Source organism: Alnus glutinosa, chromosome 14 (assembly GCF_958979055.1).
Source record: "Alnus glutinosa chromosome 14, dhAlnGlut1.1, whole genome shotgun sequence".
In the NCBI taxonomy this organism is placed as follows: Eukaryota; Viridiplantae; Streptophyta; class Magnoliopsida; order Fagales; family Betulaceae; genus Alnus; species Alnus glutinosa.
In genome coordinates this window covers 20,744,961-20,769,917 of record NC_084899.1, presented here as the reverse complement: position 1 = coordinate 20,769,917, position 24,957 = coordinate 20,744,961, and the positions used below count along the sequence as shown (strand labels likewise).

Here is a 24,957-nt window from a genome sequence, read left to right as displayed (position 1 = left end):
TGTGACATGTTATGAGGCGCACAAATGGTAGTCATGGGCTTACCATTATATGAGAATAACTATATGGTCTATAGTTTATTTTTATGTTGCAATGCCTTAAATCCAATGGTTGTTAGTGATCGACGAATCCATGTATGGGTGGTGTTCATGCCCAATGGCATTGTTAGTGATATGGATCACTTATGGTCGGACCAATCAAGCCATTAACAATGGCTTATTATTGTGCTTCACCGGGGCACTGGTGATGTACCACAGGTCCTCTAGGTCACGTAAACCTTATAGAGAATAAGAGCTTGAATAGATCATATAGAGTTTGACTAATACATGTCCACAAGATATATTATATATTATAGTCATATTGCTTTAACATGATTTTTGTCTAGTCATTTGACAATAACATTGTTGCATAGTATTGCATGTGATTTACTAATCTGTTTATAAAATTGTATGAGTTCACTGCATAATAACATATTTCGGTTGTACTTTATTCACTAGTTATGAACTTACGCTTTCATTTATTTTTCACCTGTAGAACATAATAAACATTCATGCTTTATAGTGGTTGATCCTATAGAAGATGAGTGCTGGGAATCGGGGCAAGATGCTGGCTTTGGACAACCTGTCTAAATTGTTACTTGATATTTATGCTTCTGCTATGCTATATTATGTTACGATATTTTAATTAAATATTTTGGTTATCATTATTCACAGTTGTAGAATTGGCTATCATATTATGCAAGTGAGAAGTATTTTGCTACAAACTCTCTAATAAGGAACCCGGTATCCTTATAGGCTTATTTACTCGGTGAAAAAGTCTCAGGAGATGCGCCGAGAATTAATTATCGGTTAATTAATGTTCAAAGACATTACAGTTCCCAAGGGCTCAGGAGTGGTCGCGCTACCATTGGTGTGGCTGACCACCACCTTCAAAGGTGTGAGTATGGTCGGCTACCCTTGGAAGGTGGTTGGCCCACACCAACCGCACGGCCGACTACAACTCTAATGAGTGGTCCGACCACCCATCAATTTCTTTTGATATTTTTTTATTGCTTTATTATTCACATGGTTTAATCTTGACCTAAATCCATGAAATTGCAAGCCCAATGCAGTTGACCTGCACTAAACACTAGTTAGAGTTAGGTTTGACACTAGAAAGAACATCCGTCTTAAGTTTTTGCTAGGCCTGAAAATTTATTACAACTAACCTCGGCCAGTTTTTACAGATCGGCGCGCCACGTGAATTGTGATGTGGAGCGCCAGCAGCTTATTTTATCCTAAGTATTTTTTTTTTTTTTTAATAATCTTGTATTTATTAAATTTTCCTTCTTCATTTTCTTCGTCTTTCTCTCTTCCCCTCTCGAACGAAACCCTCATTTCCCATTCCACTCCCAAAGAAACAAAATATCCCCCCTAAACCGTCCGAACGAACTTCTCAAACAAACCCTAAAGATTCCAACACATAACAAACTCAGAGCGAGTCTTGGATGGAGCGCAAATCGAATCGCTGAGTTGAACCGGGTTGAAGATCTGAGTCTCCAAAGTCCAAGCGGTGTTTGACGCGCGCTAATGGGTGCCGCGGGCTCCAAGCTGGAGAAGGCTCTCGGCGACCAGTTCCCGGAAGGCGAGCGCTACTTCGGCCTCGAGAATTTCGGCAACACTTGCTATTGTAACAGCGTCTTGCAGGTTCGCTTCCATTGAATCCAATTTCTTAATTTGTGTGTTAATTTTGGCATTAGGGTTTAATTTCCGATGGAATATATAGCTGTTTATTTTTGAATTTTTGTTTGGTAGGTGTTGATTGTGGTAAAGAGAGCGTGATTGTTTAGACTTGTGGGGGTTGGTAGAATATGATAACCATATTTTTAGAATTGATTTAGTTTGTTTTGGAAATTTTAAGCTGTATGGTTGCTCTTGGTTGCTTATTCGTGCAGATTGTGAGTGTAAAATTTGGTTGTGGCTGTGTAGCTGTAAGTGGTTAGCTAGTCTAGCAAGTGCTCGGTTTGTTGAACTGGTCATGATAGGCACTAGTACCATTTGTAATATTGAGGGTCTGGGTCTGAATATGCGAGGTCACTCCGGCAAGTTATAAAGAACGGAGAGAAAAGGAACTCTGAAGTTGTTTCAATTTGCACGACTTTCGTATCAAAATTTTTAAATAAGTTTTTTCTTCTTATGCATTGCTATATTGTTCATATGTGATGCTGAGCATTGGCTTGAAATGTGCTTTAGGCACCCGTGCACATTGTCAGGTTGCTTGAGGAAATACAGATGAAAGTCATTTGGGCCTCTGCCCTGCACCTTTGGCACCTATGTGGAATCTTCAATAGTGGACTTGCGCGTGCACGCTCTTGTTAGCCATATCTAGTGGCACTTTATAGTTTGATAATCACATCATAAATATTGTTACTAATGTAATGTTCTATAAAACAAACACAGCTCTGTTTCTTAATTAATTTTTGGATACAGCATGTATTACATGAATAACGAAGGTTTGTTAAATATGGTTATAGGTAGTTACTGTTTTATCATATAATCCAAAAATGAAAATCAACCAACTTTTGCACTGGCCAGAAACCTACCTCAACCCTACTTTCTCCAGGCTTGGGTTTGGTTGTGTACTAAATTTAGGACACAAAGCAGTGACAAGAGAGTTGAATTGAGTAGACTATTTTATTATATGATATATTCTAAATCATATCTAAATTGGTGTAGTATGGTATATGTATTTGGCATGTATTCATTTTCATTTTTTCGATAATCTAAACTATTTTCTCAAGTTAAACTAATTTATGCCAGGCACAATTTTAAATTTCATGATAGCTCTGCAGTTGCTAGATGGAGACTACACTTTTACCCCTTAAAACTTGCACCCAAATTGCAATTACTCCCTTTTTTTTTTTATAAGTAAAATATATTGAAAAGGCGCAAAGGGGCGCAACCCAAAGTACACAGGACGTATACAAGAAGCCCCTAATTTAAAGAAAAGTTGCAATTGATCCCCCAAACTACCTAGCCCTTTCACTTAGCCCGTTCTGTTAGGATTTTCTGTTAAAGTCAAAATAAATTTTAAAAAATGACAATAGTACCCCTGCATCACGTAAAAAAATTAGAACAAAAAACCACCCTGAGAGGAGACCCATGACCTACCCATGGGTCTACAAGACCGGAGAAGGGTTTTTTTTTTTTTTTAATCTAAGGGCATAATTGTATTTTTCATGTAAATGATACATGTATAATGGACATGTTACCCATTTTTCGTCGGATTTAACAAAGAATTCTAATGGAGGGGGCTAAGTGAAAGGGTTAGGTAGTTTGGGTGGTCAATTGCAACTTTTAAAAGTTTGGGGGGATTGAGTGTTTGCCGGGGGTAAATGTAGTTTCTCCCTTTAATTTTTTATACTCTATGTTTTCTACACCCCACATATTTGTCATGTATGCATGTTCTTTACAATAACTTGACTCCATATACTCGACTATTGTCTCCATTTGAGATTTGCATAGTTTTGTACTTTTGTTTTCTAAGTTATCAAAAATTTCTATCAGTTTTCCAAATCAATATCCCCAGTAATATTTCTATCAATGTGTCTGTCTACATATTCCCGTTTTGGGACTCTCTTTTTATGCTCTGCAAGGATTAGAGCCCATCAGCTTTCACGTAGATATGCCTTATGTAATTGTAGTTATCCAGGAGGGCCAACAGAGAACATGAATTGTGTCATATAGACTTGGTGAAGAGTATCTATTGACACATTATTAATGATGGGTAGACAGAATTGTGATTATGTTTGATAGTCATTTTCCGAAGTCATCTTCTTTTTCTGTTTTCTTTTTTTCATGCAGGCTCTTTATTTTTGTGTCCCATTTCGTGAACAACTTCTAGAGTATTATGCAAACAACAAAAATATTGGGGACGCCGAAGAGAATCTGTTAACATGCTTGGCAGACCTATTTACACAGGTAAATATCTATCCCTCATTATATATACATACACAACACACACATACATATAGTAAGGTACAGTTTTTGGGATTGTTTAAGGTACACACACAAACACATGCGCACGTATATATTTATATTTCTTAAGCAATAAATATTTGTTTCTTGAGAATGGTGCAAGAAAAGTCTGCAATATGTATTGTTTGAAAAAGTTGGTAGCAGAACAAGTACTAGCTAGCTTCTTTATGACATGATATGATTGAAATCTTTAGTGGCCTGGCTCAGTCAAAATAGTAATCATACTTAAAAATGCTAGCTACAAATCAATTATCAAAAAAAATAAAAATAAATTATGTTAGCTACAAATCTTGCAATTCTCCCTTCCATTGTTCTATTTATTGTGGAAAATATATATGCTTTTTTACTTTTCAGCGATGATAGTGCAGCCAACCATTCATTGTTCCTTTGTGTAGATAAGTTCGCAGAAGAAGAAAACAGGTGTCATTGCTCCAAAGCGCTTCGTACAAAGATTGAAGAAACAAAATGAGCTTTTCCGTAGCTATATGCACCAGGTATGTATCTAATACTATAACTGTAAAGCAAAATGATCTTAACTGGGGAAAGTGACATTTATAATTTTTTTTTTCAAAATATAAGAAATCCAACTTACAGAAAACATAATAATAATAATAACACAGGAAATTGATATTATTTTGCAACTAACCAACAATGAAAGAAATAATCATAGACAAATTCAAAGAGCTCTGTCCCCATGCATTGTTAAAATTGGTACTGTTAGTCTAGTTGCTCCGGGGGACTGTTTTTGATAGGTTTTTGGTAATTTTAATTGCATTGCTTGATTTAACAAGGTTTTTCGTTGAAAGAAATGGAAGGATGACAGAGAATTAGACCCATTTACACATGTTTGCCCATACTCATGCACATGCACACACTACACAGTTTACTAGATCTAAGTGTTTGAGTATTTAGCAATGCCAAATTTTAGAAGTTGCTGGAGATAGTTTTTTTTTTTTTTTTTTTTTAAATGTAATCAAAATATTATTAAAAAGCACAAGAGGCGCAACCCAGGTATGCAGGAAGTGTACAAGAGATACACATAGCTAGAAAAGGAAAAAGGTGAAGAAAATCATGAAAACTAAGCAAATTAAGATAGTTTAAAGTAGTTGTTCAGTTGTAAAGAGTTTTGAAAAAAAATTTCTTTAGTTCCTCCATTGTCTTCTCGCAGTCTTCAAAACTTCTATAATTTCATTCACTCCAAAGACACTACAAAAAGCAGGTTAAAACCATCTTCCACACTACTACACTTTTAAGTTGCACAACCCTCTCCAACAAAGCAAAAATGTCTACTACTCTTTTAGGCATAACCCAAGCTAACTTAACATGATTGAAAATAGTACTCCATAAGGTACTAGCAATCTCACAATGGAGTAAAAGATGATCCACACACTCCTTACTCCTCTTACACATACATCGTCAATCAATCACAATGACATGTCACTTACTTAGGTTATCGATGGTGAGAATCTTCCGTAGGGCGGCTGACCAAGAAAAAAACGCTGCTCTCATGGGAACCTTATTCTACCAAATACTCTTCCAAAGGAAGGGGGTGCTATCATGAGGAACAATGATGTTATAGAAAAATCTAACGTCAAACATCCATCTCTTGGAAGGGGTCTAGTGAAACTTGTCTTCACCTCCCCGTCTTAATTTAAAGGAGTACATCAAATTGAAAAAAGAAGCAAACACCCTTTGCTCCCACTGTCGCTTAGTTTTGTCGATTTCTTTGTTCGTTTTTCTTTTTCTAGTTAGGTGTTTCCTTTTGTATACATCCGGTGTACTTAAGGGCGCCGTATGCTTTCAATAAGATTAGATTTACTTATCATAGAAAAAGAAAAAAGAAGCAAACACATCCGTCTTCCAATCATGAGCCTCTTTGATAAAGCTTATATTCCACTAATGGGAATCATTAGATAACTCCCAAGTAATATGCCACAGAAGCATCCTTAATGCAAGTAAACTGTACAAATTTGGGAAAGCTTTCTTAAAGGCCTCATCCCCAAAAATCATACTAGATCCCCACACATGTGATGCCAAAACATAATCTTGGAGCCGCCTCTCACCTCAAATTTGGTATGACTAGAAAACTCCCCCAGTCCCTCCTGATATTTTTCCATAACCTCATCCCATACGACCCATGTGCCTTATTAGCACACCAACCACTCCATGAGTTGCCATATTTAGAATCCACTACGACTCTCCACAAGGCTTCTCTCTCATGCAAATAGCGCCATGGCCACTTCCCCATAAGAGCCCAATTGAACAAAAGCAATCTATTTATGAGAAGATGGAATACCATAACGGACAAGATCCATACCTTGACCTTTGGAAGGAGGAATACCATTTGGCTACAAAGGCTGGTATATGCTACGTACTTTAAGCTTTGGAAACCGAGAGACTAGTTGAAGTGGTTATGAATGATTGTGTAAATCCAAACCATCTCATAACCTTAATAATGGTGGAAACTTTTTGTCAAACATTACAATTGGCAGCCAATGTGCAGAAGCATGATTGTAGTAGGTGTTGCATGTTGGCGCATACTTTTATTGTAATGCAACTTTCTGTTTTCCAGATACTCAAACTCTGTGGTTATATATTGGCATTGGGGCTTCCATACATGTTTATCTTATGTAAAGGATTGAGAATGTGATTATGCATAGACATCTTCGGATAATGCCTTACTAAATGGGGCAATAGGTAGTATTCTAGATTGTGAATGTTCCTTTTCTCTTTTGATATCAGTGTCTCATTTCTTCGTTTTGCTAATTTCTCTCCAAGACTTCAACGGTTCAAATATGATGTTAATTGTACCTTGGTTGTATTTTTTCTATTTTCTCTGGTTTAATATAATGATAATAAGATTAATTATTTATCTTCTATATATACAATATAAACATATTTCCTTTTTGTAGGATGCCCATGAATTTTTGAATTTTTTGCTGAATGAACTTGTTGACATACTGGAGAAAGAGGGCCAAGCTGCAAAAAGTGACCCTGAAACTTCATCGCCTTCTGATAAAGCTGCAAATGGGCCAAAGAATACTCTTGCCAATGGTCATCTAAAAGACCCTTTAGTAACCTGGGTGCACAAAAATTTTCAGGTGACTTTGCTCTGCCATTTCCTATGTTGCTCGCATTTCCTTTGTATCAAGTCATATGATTGATTGCTGGCCATGATTCATGGTGGTTTGGGAATTGGTCTAATTGTTGATATCCATTCACTCTTTCCCTATGACATTCTTATCATAACGAACTCCCCCCTCCCACAAAAAGAAAATGGAGGTCATCCTTGTGTTTCTGCTGATGTGTCGAGTAGCAGCATATTAGTTCCCCTTAATAAGATGTTGAGCAATGATGGTATAGATAATTTTTTATATGCTGCCCTTTGTAAGGATTCTCATAATTTTTATGGCTATTCGAGTCAGGGAATACTCACCAATGAAACGAAGTGCCTGCGATGTGAGACAGTGACAGCAAGGGATGAAACATTTTTAGACTTGAGCCTTGATATTGAACAGAATAGTTCAATTACAAGCTGTTTGAAAAACTTCAGCTCCACCGAGACATTGAATGCGGAGGACAAATTTTTCTGTGACAAATGCTGTAGGTAGGTAGCCTCTATTCACTTTAATATGGCATTGTCTGTCTTGGTTTTTCTCTCATTACTTGCCTTCTTATTAGTTGTATGATGTTAGATTTGAGTGCATGTTTCTCAGAGTAATTTGGATGAAGCAGTTTTATCAGAGACTATTGTCTGCTTTGGCTTCTATTTTGCTCAGCTTGACACCAAGTGCTTGCCTTAGGTTTTTGCTTGGTGATGATAGTTAAAGTGATAATATGTGCATCCCTTGCTGAAGCACTCGAAAATTGAATAGCCATCAACACTGACAAGTTCTATTTTTTTTTTTGCATTCTATGTTATGAGCAAATTAATAGATTTGTATTGACTGGTTATTTAGCATAAAATTTATGTTTGTTTCTTTGCCTGTAAAAGGATCATGTTGAATCCTCTTCGGATCCATTCAACCCTGTCTCGCTCTCTCTCTCACAGAAAAAACCCTTAGGTCTCCCTCCCAGTGTAAACCGTCTTGAGGGAGGGAGGGAGGACCCTCCCTCCCTCCTCCTCTTCTGGTCCCTTCCTCCTTGTGCTTTTCTTTTTTAGTCTTTTAGTTTGGGGTTTCTCTTCTTCTTGGGTGTAGTTCGACGGTGGTTGGGTTTTTCCGGTGCTCTCGCGTCCCGCCAGAGGACTGCCGGCCTACTCCAGTCTTTTTCGTTGTTTTGTTGATGGCCGTCGCGCCGTTGTGTATGGTTGATGGGTTCTTTTGCTCCTTGGGTAGTAGATCTACATTGCTTGGGTCCTCACCCACGTGCTCGTGCTTCTCTGGAGGGTTCTCCGTCGTGGTCCGGCTTTTCCCCGCCGCCGTTGCAGCTGCGGGTGACTGCCACACGCCGGAGCCGGAGTGCGTGGCCGTGGGCGTTTTCTGAAGCTTGGGTGTTAGATCTGCGGAGTTTGGGTCCTCTTCACCGCGCACGCGCACCTCCGGCGGCTTCACCGGCGCTTTCCGCGTCTTTTGTGGGTTTTCCGGCGGTTTCTCTTCGGCGCTGGCGCGCGTGGGTCCACGCGCCACCGTGTCTGTGGGTTTTTTTTTTTTTTTTTCTGGGTTGGGTTTTTTTGGGGGCTTTTTCTGTAGCTGGGTTTTGGGTTTCATTAGGGTTTTGTTGTTATTTGGGTGTTTAATGGGGGCTTTTACTGTTTTGGGTTTTGGGGGCTCTCGAGGGTTTTGGGGTTTATGAGGGTCTTGTTGGGTTCTGCTTTATGGGCTAACTGGGCTCTTCCTTTGTATACTCCCTGTGTACTAAGGGGCGCCTTACGCTTTTTTAATGAAGTTCCGATTACTTATCAAAAAAAAGGATCATGTTGAAGTAATTCATTTAGTGACGCAATAATCTGTTGATAACAACTTTCAATCAGATTGAGAGGTTCAAGATCTTTTACGAGTCTCTCCCCACTATCACTACAAAGCTTTTTCTCTCTTCTAATTATGAAACCCATCGTCCACTTGCTTCTTAAAGTGCATGAAAGTTTTTATGTATAGGAAGATTGTTGACATGATATGGTGTGATGGCACTCTCTGATGACTTCATTCTTTATTGTTTTGTGCATTCAAATTTCATGTCTATGAGTGCAGCCACCCCCCAGTTCCTCTTGGCTTAATTATTTACTGTATTGAGTAATACTTGAGAGACATTTTATACCGTATGGGCTTTTATAAATGCTGTAGGAAAAACGAGATCAGCCAAAAGAGCTAAGTGTAACAATTTACTTTGATTTAATAAAGTTTATTTTCTCTTTTGTATGATAACTGAAAGCTGACCTCATTCTCGCATGCCAGTTTGCAAGAAGCACAGAAGAGGATGAAGATAAAGAAGCCACCTCACATTTTAGTCATCCATCTAAAGCGTTTCAAATATATTGAGCAGCTGGGTCGCTACAAGAAGCTATCATACCGGGTTGTCTTCCCGCTTGAGCTGAAGCTGAGCAACACAATGGAAGATGCAGATTCTGAGTATTCCCTGTTTGCAGTAGTTGTCCATGTTGGAAGTGGGCCCAACCATGGCCACTATGTCTGCCTTGTGAAAAGCCATAACCATTGGTTATTTTTTGATGACGAAAATGTTGAGATGATTGATGAGTCTTTTGTGCAGACATTCTTTGGGTCAGCGCAGGAATATTCAAGTAATACGGATCATGGGTACATTTTATTCTATGAGAGCCTGGGCTGCAGTAACAAGAGCTGAGAAGAGGGGCTTTTGCATTTACTTGGTTAGATATTTTAATTACTTGGACTCATTTTTCTTCTGTTTCTTATGTCTTTTTTTTTTCTTTCTTATTTCTTCTTTTTCCCTTTCTCAACCTATGGAAAGGAGATGTCAAATGTCAATGAGATGTTATGGGTTGTGAAAAATGTATACTTAGGGTGCTTGCCATGTACAGTGGAAGTTGGAAGCACACTCTCCTTTTGGTTTTTCACAATAAGAAGAAAAAGAGCAGTGTATATGGATGGTGTGTGTGACAGAATTTCACAGAGAAAGAATGTATTCTTCATGATTGAGAATGTTTAGTTAAACATCAGAAATGCAATGCATATGGTAGGAACTGCTCATGACGGTTCTTGAACAGTGTAAACTTCATTTGCCTTTTCTAAGCTGGCAATTATTAGTAGTAACATTTGATCATGACAATAATTACCTTCCAAAAAACAGAAGAAAAGAAAAAACTAGAATGATATATGGTTTTGTGCCTTTGATTTTGCTTATCTTCTGTACGGTCGTTTCCCAGTTCTTTGCCAGAGTAGGTAGTGGCATTCCCATTTAAAATGGTGCGGCTTACCGGAACAAGTTCTAGAGAAGTTGCACTCTGTTAATCTGCTGCTATCAGGATTAGTAAATCGGGTTTTTAGGATTTTGTTGCTTGGCTGTAGTTGTAATTGACGGATAGGGATCCTCGATGGGGCCCTCCTACAAGAGCAGGGGCTCGGGCAATCTAACCACCTGTTTGGGCAAGTAGGTCCCATGGGCATGGAGGGCTTCTCTTTCTCTTGCGCACATTGGCGATCCGTAATTGACATCTAAGCTGAGGTTGTTCTAATGGGCTACGTCAGTTTGTGTATGTACTATGAATAATAATTTCTTTACAACTCTTACGTAACCCATTTTTACGTTGTGTGGGTCCTATAGTACATAATAATGATTTCTTTACAACTCTCACATAACTCCCTTTCACATTGTGTGGGTTTTACATGTAAGACCCATATGCGTGAGACCTATACAATGTGAGAGGGGTTGTGTGGAAATCACTCCCCATGTACTATAATGGCCATAACATTTTTTTATTTTTATTTTTTTCAACGGCAGACTCGGAAAGTGAAATAAATAAATAAATCACCAACGACAAAAGAAATTGCAAGACATTTCTCCAAAATAACCGGTTCGTTAAGATGAAAACTCAAGGTAAAAAGAATAAGTTTTAAACATGTGGTCGAATACATGCTTTATGGCGAGATGAAGAACTTCCCAAGTGGGGAACGGGAAGAATGGCAATCTGTTAGATCTGACAGTTTTAGTTGAGATTCAAGCTGTCGTTTGTAATATGAAATCGCCCAGCACTAATCATAGGATCCCTTTTTGAAACAGGTGAATACTGCTGCAAAAATTTGGGAGGCCATAACGGGCAATTTCGAAATGGTTTGTCATTTAGTATGGTTTTCGAAAGAGAGACTCGTTCACCTGTACTGTGTTTTTTGTAGAGCTACGCAGCACAAACGGCGGTGATTGCTTTCGGCAGCTCATAACGTGATACAAGCTTCAAGTAGAACTCAACTTTACAAACCGACTTATTACAAGGGAAAGCTGCCAGTTGAGATTTATCTGTTCTTCTACTTCTACACTGTTGGGGTTTGAGTACTGCTCTGCAATTGTTGTCTCCTTCAAGGATGTTTTTGTTTTCGTTTCCCATTGCACTTTGCTTTCTGGTTTTGGATAATATTTCTATTCAACCCAAAACAAAGGAAAAATCTTTTCAAAAATCAAAAAGTGAAAAATCAAACCAAAAATATGTTGATTATTCTAATCAATTTATAATGTTTATCTGTTGTGGTGCCTTCATGTTAACAGTGACAAGGGCAATAAGTCAAAGATAGCAAATCTGATTTATATGAATAAGGTTGGTTAGATGATTGGTAGGGTTTTTCATTTACAGAGAATTTTTAGCAAATCCTAGCAATGCATTGACAACAATATCAGTCCTACAATAGATTTTTTACAAGCGAAGAGAATGAACCAGAGGCTCACTTCTATTTTGCTGAAGGCATGTCCGTGTCTTCATCCAACAATGCTTCAAGATTTCTCAGGTCATTATCGAAATCACCTGTTTCCTCTGAACCGTTTACAATCCTATCATCAACCTGCAGGATCAACAGAAGTGAGACAGAAAGACTTTCAACATATCAACCCAATGAGATGAAGTGTATTGCAGAATGCTAACAAACTCCATCCTAATTAGAGATCTGTTGAAGATGAGATCCCAAGTTGACAGCATTTCTACCACTACGTGCAAAGGGAAAGATTGCTTTCGTGCCCCGCCCCCAAGATAAAGTGTTGATGCACATAATATTTGGAGATTCTAGGTTATCCGTTCCAGGCAAGGGTTCAAACTAGCCCATCCATCCTAGGTTGTTTTGTTCAATAAATGAGAACTAATCAAACCAAAAGATCATGAACAGGAGGCATTGTAAATCTGCAGCGCTGAAAGCCCCCATGGGCTGCTAAAATGAGTTGGTCCAGAGTTATTTACACTGAAAGGAGCATAAATTATATTCCCAAAGGAACCATAAATTACCATCTGCAAAAGATACTGTTACATGAAAGCGAGAGAAAAAAGATGGAAAAAAGAAAGAAAGGGGGAAATTAAAAGCAAAATTGCCATCGTCTATAAGTAAGTTCATGCCTATCTCTTGCTGCAATGTTATATATAAATGCATAACCAAAATTCTAGCAAACAGACTGCTTCCTTTTTTGGATGAGATCATAAGTCCTAACCAAACTGCATTAATTCCAAATAGAAGTATTGCAAAGAATGTTTTGTTGGCTCAATAAGTGGTGAAAGATTATCACAAAAAGGAGGGTAAATAAAGATGTACCATCAAGGCAGATTTAACGAAGGCATGACTCAGTGGGTTGGGAGTTTATACTGCAATGTCTATCAAGTGTAGGAGCTCCTATGAAATATGTCAGATGGATTCGTGAATGTATAACTTATCCAAGATTCTCTATTGCTTTGAATGGTACTCTTATTGGATACTTTGAAGGGAAAAGGGGTTTAAGACAAAAAGGGTCCTGATATCACCATATCTCTGTGATAGCAATAGAAAGACTGTCGAGGTTGATAGAAAAGGCGACAGAATGCATTGCCAACTGAAAATTGTTAGATCAATAGAACAAAAGTTCAATCGATTCTTATGGAATGGCAATGAAGATTGTTCAGCTAAAGCAACGTTTCTTGGGATTTGATGTGTTCCCAAAAAATGGAGTATTGGGGTTGAAAAGAATAGAAGAATGGAATGGGCAGCAATTATGAAGCATATTTGGAACCTGTTCACAAATGCAGGTTCTCTTTGGGTAGCATGGGTTAAGGTGAACTTACTTGAAGGGAGATGTTTTTGGCAACTAAAAAATGCCACAGAATTGTACATGGAGTTGGAAAAAGATACTTAAGCTGAGGGATATAGCTAAGAGGATCTTCAAATGCTCGGTGGGAAATGGAAAAAACATTCATTTATGGCTGGATTGGTGGCACCCTGATGGTATCCTTTATGAACAATATGGATATAGGGTAGTATATGATGCTCGAAGTAAGATTGAAGCAAAATTATCAAGTGTAATAAAGGGAAAGGAGTGGGAGTGGCAAGCAGCCAAATCAGAAGATTTAGTTAGTATACAAAGCAAGTTGCCAATGGTGAAAATAGGAAAAAGGTGATAAGCCTATATGGGTGATTTCGAAAAAAAGTTGTTATACCAGTGTAGAAACATGGGATTCAATTCGGTCTAAGAAGCCAAAAGTGGATTGGTAGAAACTGATTTGGTTTCCACTTGCAATTCCCAAACAAGCATTTGTATTGTGGCTGGCTATTAGAAATTGTTAACCACAAGAGATAGAATGATGAATTGAGGCTATAAAGGAGAGGTCAAATGTGTGTTCTGCAGAAGCATTATTGAGTGCAAAGATCATTTATTCTTTGAATGTGGATTCAGTAAAGGAATTTGGAGAGAAACAATGAAGAAATGTTTAGTACTTGATCCTCCTATATAATGGGAGGAAATTATGAGTCAAGGAATAAGAAAATGGAGGAACAAAAGCTTAAGAGCTAATGCTTGTAAGCTGGCTTGGAGTGCAGCAGTATACAACATATGGTGGCAGAGAAATGATTTAATGAGAATCAACCTGGAGCAGAGGAGAAAGTGCTTCAGATTGAAAAGAGTTACATTTGTTGATATAAAATTGATACTCATTCATTTAAAAAAAAAAAAACGCTTCAAAATGTTGTATGGGAAGTGATGAATAGAATCATGGGGAAGGGGAAATTTAAAAAGAATGATGAGAATGTAGAGATTTGTAGCAACTGGGGTATAACTCAAAGTATACTGTATTAATAGGTAGGTAGTTTGTTTTGTTATAGCATTTGTTGTTCCAGCCTGTTTGCTGGAGAGTGTGGTAAAACTTTGTTTCATTTTTAATAGTAATTCATTCATCCAAAAAATGAAAAGCGAAATCTGGTACCTTGGTTTCCTGTATCTCAGCCACAACATTCAGCAGCCTACGATATTGATCTCTCGCCTCTGGATACTGAACCATAGACTTCACCCTAGCAAGGGCTTTTTGCAACCTCTCCTCTGTTTGCTTTCTGCCCTCTTTCAGGAAATCATAGTCATCCTCCTTTGAAGACGTATCTTCCATTCTACGGCTCTCAGAAAGTGCTTCTGATTTAAACCCCCGCAAACCACTTCCTTTTCGTCTCCAACGCAAAATAACTTTCTCCAAAATTCCAACTGACCAGGTTATCTTTTTATAGTTCTTCCTGACCTGGTGGCCTCTTACATGGGCCTTTTGCCATGAAAGCTAATAGTTAATATTGCGTTTGATTTCTCAATTTAGGGGAAAACCATGAACAACAAATACAATGAAGAATAGACACCAAAAGTAAAGCAGGAGCCATAAAACCAAGCAGAGAAAAGCAACAATAGCAATGCACCTGAATTTTCACAATTCGCTGCCGGATTATCAGAAAGTCTTTTCTACCCTTCCAACTGCGGAACTTATTTTGTATCCGTGTTGCAGCAGCATGCACAGGCAGATCATGTTGTACTGATTTGTGTGTCTTAACAGCAAGAAAAGAAAGAGCTTGTTCTTCTGACATTCCAAATGCATCATCACCATACTCTTTTAACTGCTTTTTTTGGAAGGACTGCATCCTGTAGACTTGATGAATACGAGCAGCAGCTTGAGTGGCATTACAGACAGCAGCTAGTGAATCCTTCAGTGATAATCCATCTGGTAAATCCCCATCGCTGATTGGAGTTGCGCTTCGTTCTGAAACTGTTTGTACTGCTTTTGCTCCAGAGATCTCTGCAGCATCACCTTCCTTGGTGTCCAACTTAAGAGATGAAAGGTGGGCACTCAAAGCAGATTCTGCAAGATAACCAGCAATTCCTTTATGTCCATTGGCAGAAGCTAGGTCAGCAGGTGTTCTGCCTGAAGGATACTTGGGACATGGATCAGTCACTACACCAGGAGCTGCACCGAGAGAGACAAGGGAAGCAACCGTGCGCTCTCTGGTAAAGCAAGTTCAAACAAGAAGTTAACTCGGAAGGAGAAGAAAAAGAAAAAGTTCATAATGAGTATTAGCGTTTGATGAAAAATTCGAAAGGACTACCACTTGCTGTTCAGGTTTATCCATGCCTGGTAAGGTATACTATAACTTAAATCATATGTTTATCAAATTCAATTTCCCTCTCTATGTACAGAGAAGGATTTCATAGCATAGGTAGTTTTCTCATTATATCTTCACATATGATACAAGATCTTTTCCCCATTTCTCTCATATGAGATTCAGACTAGAATGTCGTGTCCTGTACAGCGAAAGGTGGAGGCAGAAAGAATAGATGGGAGTACCAAAAGGCAGATATTACCACAAAGAAACAAGCAAGAAACTTTAAGTGCTCACCTGCCACAAAATGCCGCCCAATGAAGTGCAGTCCATCCATTCACATCACGGAAATTGACACTTACACCTGCAAGTTTTGTGGGTTGTAGGGCCCAATCATAGCCAAGAGCAGCTGCAAAATGCAGTACACCTTGGCCACCCTTATCCAATACAGAAGGACCTTTTCCACCTTCTGCTGCTTTCTGCAGGAGCCATATATGCAACTTCTCCTTCAGTAGCTTTTCAAGCAGCTTCTCCTGTACTTTTTCAGGAGAATAATCCTTCTCAGAAGCAAGCTTTAACATTTCATGCCATTCATCACTGTCCTCTTTTAGCAATGAACTGATTTTATTGCTTAATTGGGATTCCTCACTCAGACTGATGTAATCAGAATTTGGAGTGCAGGCAGAGCTCAGACACAAAAGTTTTCCAAATCGCATTTGAAGAATTTCACTTCTGTTGCCACTATAATTATCCATAATATTCACATCTTTAACAGGTTTGAATCGGTATTCAAATTCTCGCACTTCACTACATGCTAACCTATTGGAACGTGTCACATAAAAAGGAACCTTTGCAGCCTTATGAATGGGAGTATGACATCGTAGTACACCATCAGCAATAACCTCAGCAGGAACTTCCACTTCCCCAAACATACATGACCACTCACAATTTTCTGCTTCTTGTTGATTCTTCAAGAACCTCCCCATAATCAGGACCTGTATAAGTTGTAGGATAAACGAGAAAAAATTAAATATCACCAGACCAGAAAATTGATAAAAAGACAGGATTTGTATATTAGCGTATAGCAAACAGATGACACATTTGAAAGCTTAGTTGATATAACTGCAGCCCAGAAGGAAGATCAAATCCAAGGTACCTTAATTTCAGAGCCTTCGTATGCCCAATTTGGTGAGAAATCAATAATGCTGAAAAGCTGGTCCTGGGATAGAGAGGGACCAAGAGTATAATTATCCAAGTGCACCTGAGGAGAAATACTAGATTCATCAACCGTACTTTCACCTTCAACACTATCCCAATAAGCCTCAGAACTGGACTGCATATGTGACTCATTTACGTCTCCAAGTTCCTTACTCATCCATCTGTTGAAACTGTCAAGCTTCTTCAGACCTTCTTCTGCTAGAGAGCCATCTAACAGAGGTTTTTTTGTAAAAGTGTTGTTCGTTTTTGCCGCTAGGGTCACCTTGCTCTCTTGACCTGAATCCAGATAATAACCGTGTTCTGCATTTGAAAGCTGTCCTTGAAGGTTATCTTGCATAGGAAAGTTTTCTTGCCGATCAGAATGTGCTAAGCACGGCTCCAGACAATTGAGTACATTGACCTGATTAACATCTTGTTCATGAAGCCTAGAAATGACACCATACACTGATTCCATATGCACATCCCGATCCAAGGGCCACTTGCCTTCAGAAGTCTGTTTGTAAGGCAAAGTAAAGCCTGGACACAATTAATAGGACTCGACAAAAAAACAGCAGCTAATGGAGTTAATGGCCCTACAACTCTTAAACCAGCATATAAACTATAAAGAATTGTGTACTCTGTTAGTTAAAATGCAACTACTGCACATACAACAACAATTTCAGGAATTTAAGTTACATGTGAAACTTTCACATCTGCAACCACAACATCATTATTAACTAATAGCAGCTACACTATTGTTACAGTTTATATATAATATGACACGAACACATTGCAAAGACTTCAAGATTGTAGATTTTAATGTAATCAACCATCATATGCTTAATTAACATGGGAAGTATGAGTACCGAATGATCCAATGTGCAGGTGCCAAGCTTTGATATGCAGCATCATCCACACCGTGATCAATTTCATCATTCGAAATGTGATAAACAAATCCAAAAAATGCACCAACATTGAAAACAAAGAAAGATAATGCAACTTTATGTCTAGATGGCAAGGTGGCATCAAATTTTATTTTTTTATTTTTTGGAGGGAGGGGGTTTGGCTAAGTGAGGTCTTCATCACCACAATTTACAACCAGAAGATGGGAAAGTTTCTCTTGAACTGGTTCATTGCTTCCATACAATATTTATAGAGGAACAAATCAGAATTACTTGCATCCACAGCATATTTGTTGTCGTCAATTGGAAGTAAATGGCATCATTTTATATCTCTATTTGAAACTCTGTAGTTCAGCTTGTAACATAAAAAGCAACAAAGATTTTCCAAATTTACTGTAACCCTCAAAACAACCACTATGAAGTGTTTATGATTTCAAAAGCATTTTAGCAAAATATACATTTGATGCCAATGATATATTCGACAAATTGTAAATAACTCTGTACCTTCCACCCTTCTTGGACCTGTGGGTGACCCCCAAACTCCTGCCTGTCACCAAAGTTGCTGGTGAAAAGCTGCCCCAGTTTCTGGTTTTCTTCTTTTCCAAGGACTCCAATGGTATTTGGTTGTTTTTCCAGAAATGATGGCTGAAGAGGCACAGTTTGACTGCCAGAAGTACCATTTTCAAAGACATCCTCCCAAGACGCAAAATCGAGGTCTTTTAATCCAGTATTATTACTCTCTTTCACTTTATCTGCTTGAGTGAGTGAAACAAAATCTACCCCAGAAATGGCTGAAGATTTTCCTTGATAATCATCTGTTAATAGTTAAAGAGTATTACAATGAAGTTGGTATGCCACGTCAGAAAACAATCAGTATCAAGATTCACTGATATAATCGATGATGAAAATAGACAAATAAAACAAAGTAAACAACTTACTTGAAACTGATGCAGGAAAATGAGGATCAGTGAGTCCAGCATTAATCTTCTCTACCATGGGCTGTTGTGATTCGAGGAAAGAGTGGTGTGCAAATCTTGTTTGGTGATTATATGCTGCGTATATCACGTTAAGTTGCACGAATATAATTAAAGAAAATTTAGAACAGGCTGACAATGAACATTCAAGACATACATCATCCTCAAATCCGTATAAAATCTTCTCTATGAAGTAACATCAGCAGTTTAGAATCAATCATAAACTAAGGCAGGTATAACAATCTACCTGATTCAGCGTCTTCATATTCTGATGCCTGAGCACTGCTGAGGCTTGTTGTATCTGTAGTTTGTGAAGGCACTTGGGAATAATTTGGATGAAAACTAGAAGACGAAGAGCTATCAATCTCAGAATTCGGAAATAAATCTTCAGTTTCATGGGAATAGGGAATAGCTTCTTCAGTCTCTCTAAAGCGGTTCAAATTTGTCCTATTGCCCTGATGAAGTTGGAAAATATAGAAAGAATAAAAACCCAAAGTACAGAGATTTAAAAGACAAATAAAAATCTAATACAGCATAGAAATAATCAAGAGACTAAAATCAGCTTCAGAATGGAAAATTTTATAAGAAGCATCAGGGCTGAACTTCAGAAAAACGAGCATAAAACACCAACAATAGCAAATATGACAAAAACTACATCAGCATCCAATATCACGACACTAAAACCATGAATCTAAGAATGGAATGCATGACTTAGGTATCAAGTCCAGTACTAACTCCATCTATTGTAACTTGGTTGTGAGAAGTACTTCTAAGTGCAAATCTTAAATTCAAGTCCTTGGTTTTTACCATGACAAAGACCAAGTCCAAGGCTTCAAAAACTACTTTGTATTACCTAAGAACCTCATATCATTGAAAAGCTAAGGCTTTACAAGAGTCACTAGTAATGAAAGTTAGAATACGACCATAAACTCAAAAATACCACAATGACCACCACAAATCAAAGCAGCTATGTAATGGAAATTACAATATATTTCTATTAGAAAGAAGGATCCACTATTCTTACGGTTTATCCATCTATAACTAGTTGTGCAAACATTAGAGAGTAAAAGGATAAAGCGTTACCTTTACTTCCCGATAATGGACAAGAACTATGTGTGAGAGATGCCTACAGTAGTGGTGAATTAGGTAAGCAACAGAAGAAAAACCCCAAACCACAAGAATAGAAACTGTAAGAAACAAAATTGGAAATTATTTCAGCAAGTCTTATGGTGTTTTGAACCAATAAGAATAACAACTGCACAAGGTTCATAACTAGAACTGAAGAATTTTTTTTTTTTTTTTTTTTTTTTTTTTATAAGTAATCAACAAATATCATTAAAAGTGTAAGGCACCCCTAAGTACATATGAAGTATACAAAAAGAAACACCTAACTATGGGAAGCAAAAAGAACAAGAAAATCACTACAACTAATCATCAAATGAGACACATAAGCAGCTATCAACAGATACAAAGTTTTGAAGAATAAGGATTTATCTCCTCCAAAGTCCTCTCCCAGTGTTCAAAACTTCTGTCATTCATTTCCTTCTATAAACACCATAAAAGGCATGTAGACGCCATCTTCCACACAGCAGCACACTACGGACTGCTCGAGGTCCACCACCACCAACCAGAACTGAAGATATTGCTAACTCATCACATAGCCTTAAGTTGAAGGAGCACTAATATAAATCATTGTTGGGGGGAAAAGAAAAAAGCTAGAGCAAACTAAAAAGAAATAGTACCATGGAGCGGCATGGTAGAGAGTATCTTCTCTGGAGGCTACAATAGATGAGGGGAAAGCCAAAAGGAAAAACAGAAAACAAAAATAAAAATCATCAACGATCTTCTTCTTTCCGTTGTTTCAGTGAAAAAATTAAGCTCAATATATATTGTAGGATTTCTCGAGTTTAGTTCTTTTTCTTTTTTTGAAGTGTTGGGAACAGAGCTGTCCTTTCTTCTTCTTCTTCTTTTTCTTTTTTCTTTTTTTTGGGAGCAAAGAGGATTTCTAGCATGGTGACCTTGCTGTTTTTGCATTTATCCTGTTTCGGCTTCCAGAGTTTTTTATTTCCCCTTGAACGCAAAGTAGAATCCAACTTGCTGCTTGAAGCATGACTTCCGGTGAATTAGAAGGTGTTTAAGGGACAGCTATGGTCCTAGGATGTCCATCAGAAATTTATGGTTGACTTTGGTAGTATTTGGATAACTTCAATTATTTAAGGAATTTACACAAATTTCCCTGATTCCCAGGCTAATTTATTATGAAGTAATAATTGATTTCTACTTTCTCATTCACATCAAACATGAAAATAGGGGGGGGGGGGGGGGGGGGGGGGGAGGAAATAGAACTTTACCATAGAAGCAGGTCTAGTGCATCGGCTTGTTCTTTATGTGGACGTGTGTGGTGTGAGAGAGAGGCACAGCAGGGAACCTTAAATTTTTTTTCATTGAACAATCAATTCATTGCAAGGCCAGAAAAAGAACAAGAAAAAATGAATCAACTCATTGGAAGTCAAAATTAGAAGAAAAAAAATCTCAAAATCAGATGCAACAACAAATGTTCCAAAAAAAATTAAAATGAAATGTCAGTCTCCATGCTTAATAGTAGACTTTAAACATATCCCAAAGATTATGAAACTAAAACAGAGAAACGTGTACTAGGGTTGTGCCCCTCTGCACTTTCTATGAAACTGAATTACTTATTAAAAAAAATCTTTAATTACCCTTCAAATAACAGAACATAGAAGATTAATATTTACATCTAATTTTTCATGATGAACAAGGATATACACATAGGGAACATATATTGCAAATTGATCAAATTTAAACAAAATCTTCAGTAAACAACATGCAAATAATTCTTTACACACTCACTCTTCAAGCATCCAATAACTGCGTCTTTGAAAATTTTCATTTTCTTCACCATGGGCATAGTAGCAGTGCAACACATCAATGCTTCCAGCCTGAAAGGTAGTATAGATTTCTTTACACAGTTAATTAGAAAGCAGAAAGAATCTTTTAACATATATCTCTCCCTAAATGAGAATGAAACAAAGAACCATATGATTCAGTGAACAGCACACAGCAGCATGATTTAAATGTCTTTAATCAAGCATCATGCCCGATGCCTACCTTGAGCCTCTCGTGAGCTTCCTTCACTGTCTTTCCATCCTTTTTCTTCCTCCAGTTATGGCCATCTTTTCTGAAGTATCTCAGCACCTTCCGATCAAAAAGAAAAAGTGAACCACCTGAAATTGGAAATACATGTCAGGTGAAGATATGTTTAGAAGTATATACTTCTGAAAAATTAAGGGAAAAAAAAAAAGTTCAAGGAGTGCCTCATTTTCAGAGTAGATGATGCTTTAAAATGTACCTACAACTACAAGAAATTTTGTTATTTATTAGCTAACATAAAGGACATGCTCTTCTAGCTCTCTAAAACATCAGTTACAGATGACAGAGGAAACTAAGTTCATCCAGAGAAAAGAAGAAAAAAAGAGGAGAATAAATTGTATGGATAAGTAAGAAGAGAAATGTTTCTAAATTCAACAATAGGGCATTCTTAACACTTAAAGGTGAAACAAATCAATAATGTACTGCAATGCTTTGAAAGCTGAACAGGCAAAGGGAGAAACAAAGTCCAGAGGATTGAATGAGAACTCAGAAATTGATATCATATTTATCAGAATTAATTTAAAAAATAATTTTCCGCTTTTAGTTGTTCAGCGATAGGTGCCACCTAGCTTAGGAGTTAAAACCCACAGTAACATACTTCAGGCCTGGGTCGGAAACCAGCATTCATCGTATTGGGTATTTGGAAGACTACGGGTTATACATATAATAATAGGTGGGAATCTAATGTAGACGTGAATAGAGTTTCTCAATTTTAACTATTATAGGCAATGGGAGAGAATTGGATATAGTAAGTAGCAGAATAATGAAAAAATAGGCATCATATGTAAGAAGTCTGCAGCAGATTGGTCCAGATAACCAGTAACAATTTGGTGATAAAAGGTATACTATACATGATACCCATGAAGAATGACACCAAACAACTGATTAGCCTCACAAGTGTTGATGAGTTATCATCAATTAAACCAGTTGCAAAAGAAACTTGATCTCAGTGTTTTTTTTTTTTTTTTTTTATAAGTGAACCTTGATCCAGCTATACAGGGAGGGGGCTTCAAAAGAAAAAACAAGTCCTAGACTCCCAAAATCATGAATAGATCAAAGGAAAAGGAGGTTAAAGGTTATGTATAAGAGTAATGCTATTTACTATACTGCTATACAGCTGCCATGTAAGTGTTGATCCAATAGTTCATTTTCACTGCCACATCAACAAGTTGTATGGCAATTGTGTAGCAGTCCACTAAATAACATTACTCTATATAAAATCTCTCTCTAGGAATCTCTTCCCCACCCCCAACCAAAAAACAAAAACAAAAAGTTTGTCTAGAAAACTGAGTCAAGAACATCATTGAGATTGCTGCTGTTAACTGGTAGAAGTAACTTCTAACAACTATTGTGCATGATGTCAAACAAAAGCAATGAAGGAAGGAGTCGTACTTGCTGGCATAGTTGGAGGTTGTGGGGCAATACGAAACTTTTGATAATTTCGAAGAATTTCACAAATTTCAGCTGGGCGTAGCCATCGATGTTGTGCTTCTATGAGTATTTGCTCAATATCTGCATTACACCAAATCACATTCACATAAGATCTGTACGATTAATTTGATCCTTGGAAAACATCACAAGTACGGCCAACTTCAAACTAACAAGTATACAGAATAATTGTACACAAAATAGTACTTAAAACGTCAAATTTATGCAAATTAGTTTACACCAAATGCCATATGTTGGGTGTATGCTTGTCCATGCAAAAGCAGGCATTTTAAGAGAGCGACTGAAAATGGGTTTTGAATCCAAGCTTGGCTATGGGCATGCACCAATGCATTATATATGCCCGTATACATTTATAGATAGTTTTGAGTAGATAAATTAATGTTCCATCTTCTCCTCCAAATTTAACCTTTGAGCTACAAAGAAGAGCCCTCAATTATGATACAAGTTTCTGATCAAAACGCTGTCATCAGCAGAGTTCCTACTTAGTGTCTTCTACAACCCAAGAAGGGCTAAAAAGTGTAAGATTATCTCTAAAGTCTAAACTCATATAGCACGATTTTAAGCGTTGCCCTAACATCGATGAATAGTGCTCCGTTGTTACAATGTCTAGAAAGTGAAAACATTCACAGAAACAACCCCCAAAAAATTTCAACTCATTCAAAACCCAGCACATAATTAAGTATCACCCATAAATAGTTAACAGTAGAGATTCACTAAGAGCTACTAAATAAATACCAAATCCAAAGTTCCCCCAAACACAAAATATTACAAACATTTCCTACTGAATATCATAAAGCGCGCAAACCCCATGGAAATTATACATAATATATAACCTAAAAGGGAGAGAGAGAGAGAGAGAGAGAGAGAGAGAGAGAGAGAGAGAGAGAGAGAGAGAAAACTTTTAACACCCACGATTCCACTTGAATCAAAATTCTTTAACAAAAACCTCACCTAGTTGGTCACCAAGACCGTAGCGCCTGCTCTCCGCCATGAACTCGTTCTGGGTTACTCACTCCAACTCAGTACTCAACCCAGTCACCACAAACAATAGTACAATTGACAGAAGGTTTTTTGATCTGAAAAGTGGTGGCCTAGAAAAGCACCTATGAAAACAGAGGAATAGTGATCAAGAAGGAGGGTAGATTGCCACGAAAAACACAAAATCTGAGATTTTTGTGAGAGTCAATGATTATATAAGAGAAGTGAGAGACTTTAGAGGCTACAAGGAGGAAGCTACGGCGGAAACAGAGGTGGCAGCCCAAGTGGAATTGAGCCTGTGACGATTCACAAACAAGTTCATGCCATCACTGAAGCTCATGAAAAATAGTAGAAAGAGAAAAGAATGTCAAAGACTTTCCAGTCCGTTTTGACGCAAAACCCTGAATTGCCGGGTAACATGAAGAAAAGAAAATCTCGTCTTACGTCATTTTTATCTCAGCAATTGACTAATCAAGACTTCTGAATATTGAAAAATAATTTTTTAAAAAAATAGAAATTCAGTAAAATAAATAGTGATTAATGTTATTTCCACGTAATTTGTGCAAATAAATCTTTACTTTAAAGTAATACTAATAAGCAGTGAAGGCCTCAGAACAATAGCCAATTTATTTGAATGTGTAAACAGTGATTTTTCTTAGACATTTTCTTTTTCTCGATTCTACCCTTCAACTTTCTTCATTAGATCCAAAACAGGCAGGGTATTTTTGTCTTTCAACATTTGTTGGATTTTCAAAATTACTATTTTATCCCTGCTATCCTTCAGCTGGT

General features: G+C 37.5%; 2 protein-coding genes across 3 annotated transcripts; one reads left to right on the top strand and one right to left on the bottom strand.

Moving 5' to 3' along the window:
- Positions 1-1,332: 1,332 nt before the first annotated feature.
- LOC133857324 (ubiquitin carboxyl-terminal hydrolase 4) lies at positions 1,333-10,120 on the top strand. Its single transcript, XM_062292544.1, has 6 exons — positions 1,333-1,683; positions 3,841-3,957; positions 4,410-4,508; positions 6,927-7,115; positions 7,440-7,621; positions 9,408-10,120. Exons 1-6 carry the CDS (start codon positions 1,567-1,569, stop codon positions 9,811-9,813), a joined length of 1,110 nt encoding a protein of 369 aa, XP_062148528.1. The 5' UTR covers positions 1,333-1,566; the 3' UTR covers positions 9,814-10,120.
- Positions 10,121-11,700: 1,580 nt separating this feature from the next.
- Positions 11,701-24,569, bottom strand: LOC133856643 (calmodulin-binding transcription activator 3). 2 transcript variants are annotated; one of them, XM_062291704.1, is made up of 14 exons: positions 24,402-24,569; positions 24,142-24,293; positions 23,134-23,253; positions 21,700-21,815; positions 21,442-21,530; positions 19,654-19,696; positions 18,818-19,025; positions 18,535-18,648; positions 18,101-18,411; positions 16,654-17,208; positions 15,795-16,492; positions 14,823-15,402; positions 14,351-14,674; positions 11,701-11,978 (listed from the first exon to the last, which is right to left on the bottom strand). In XM_062291704.1, the coding sequence occupies exons 2-14, from the start codon at positions 24,179-24,181 to the stop codon at positions 11,868-11,870; spliced, it is 3,309 nt and encodes a 1,102-aa protein (XP_062147688.1). In that variant the 5' UTR covers positions 24,182-24,293; positions 24,402-24,569; the 3' UTR covers positions 11,701-11,867. The 2 variants fall into 2 exon arrangements, with proteins under 2 accessions (XP_062147688.1, XP_062147687.1); XM_062291703.1 differs by having other exon boundaries at positions 24,142-24,569.
- Between the last annotated feature and the right edge of the window lie 388 nt (positions 24,570-24,957).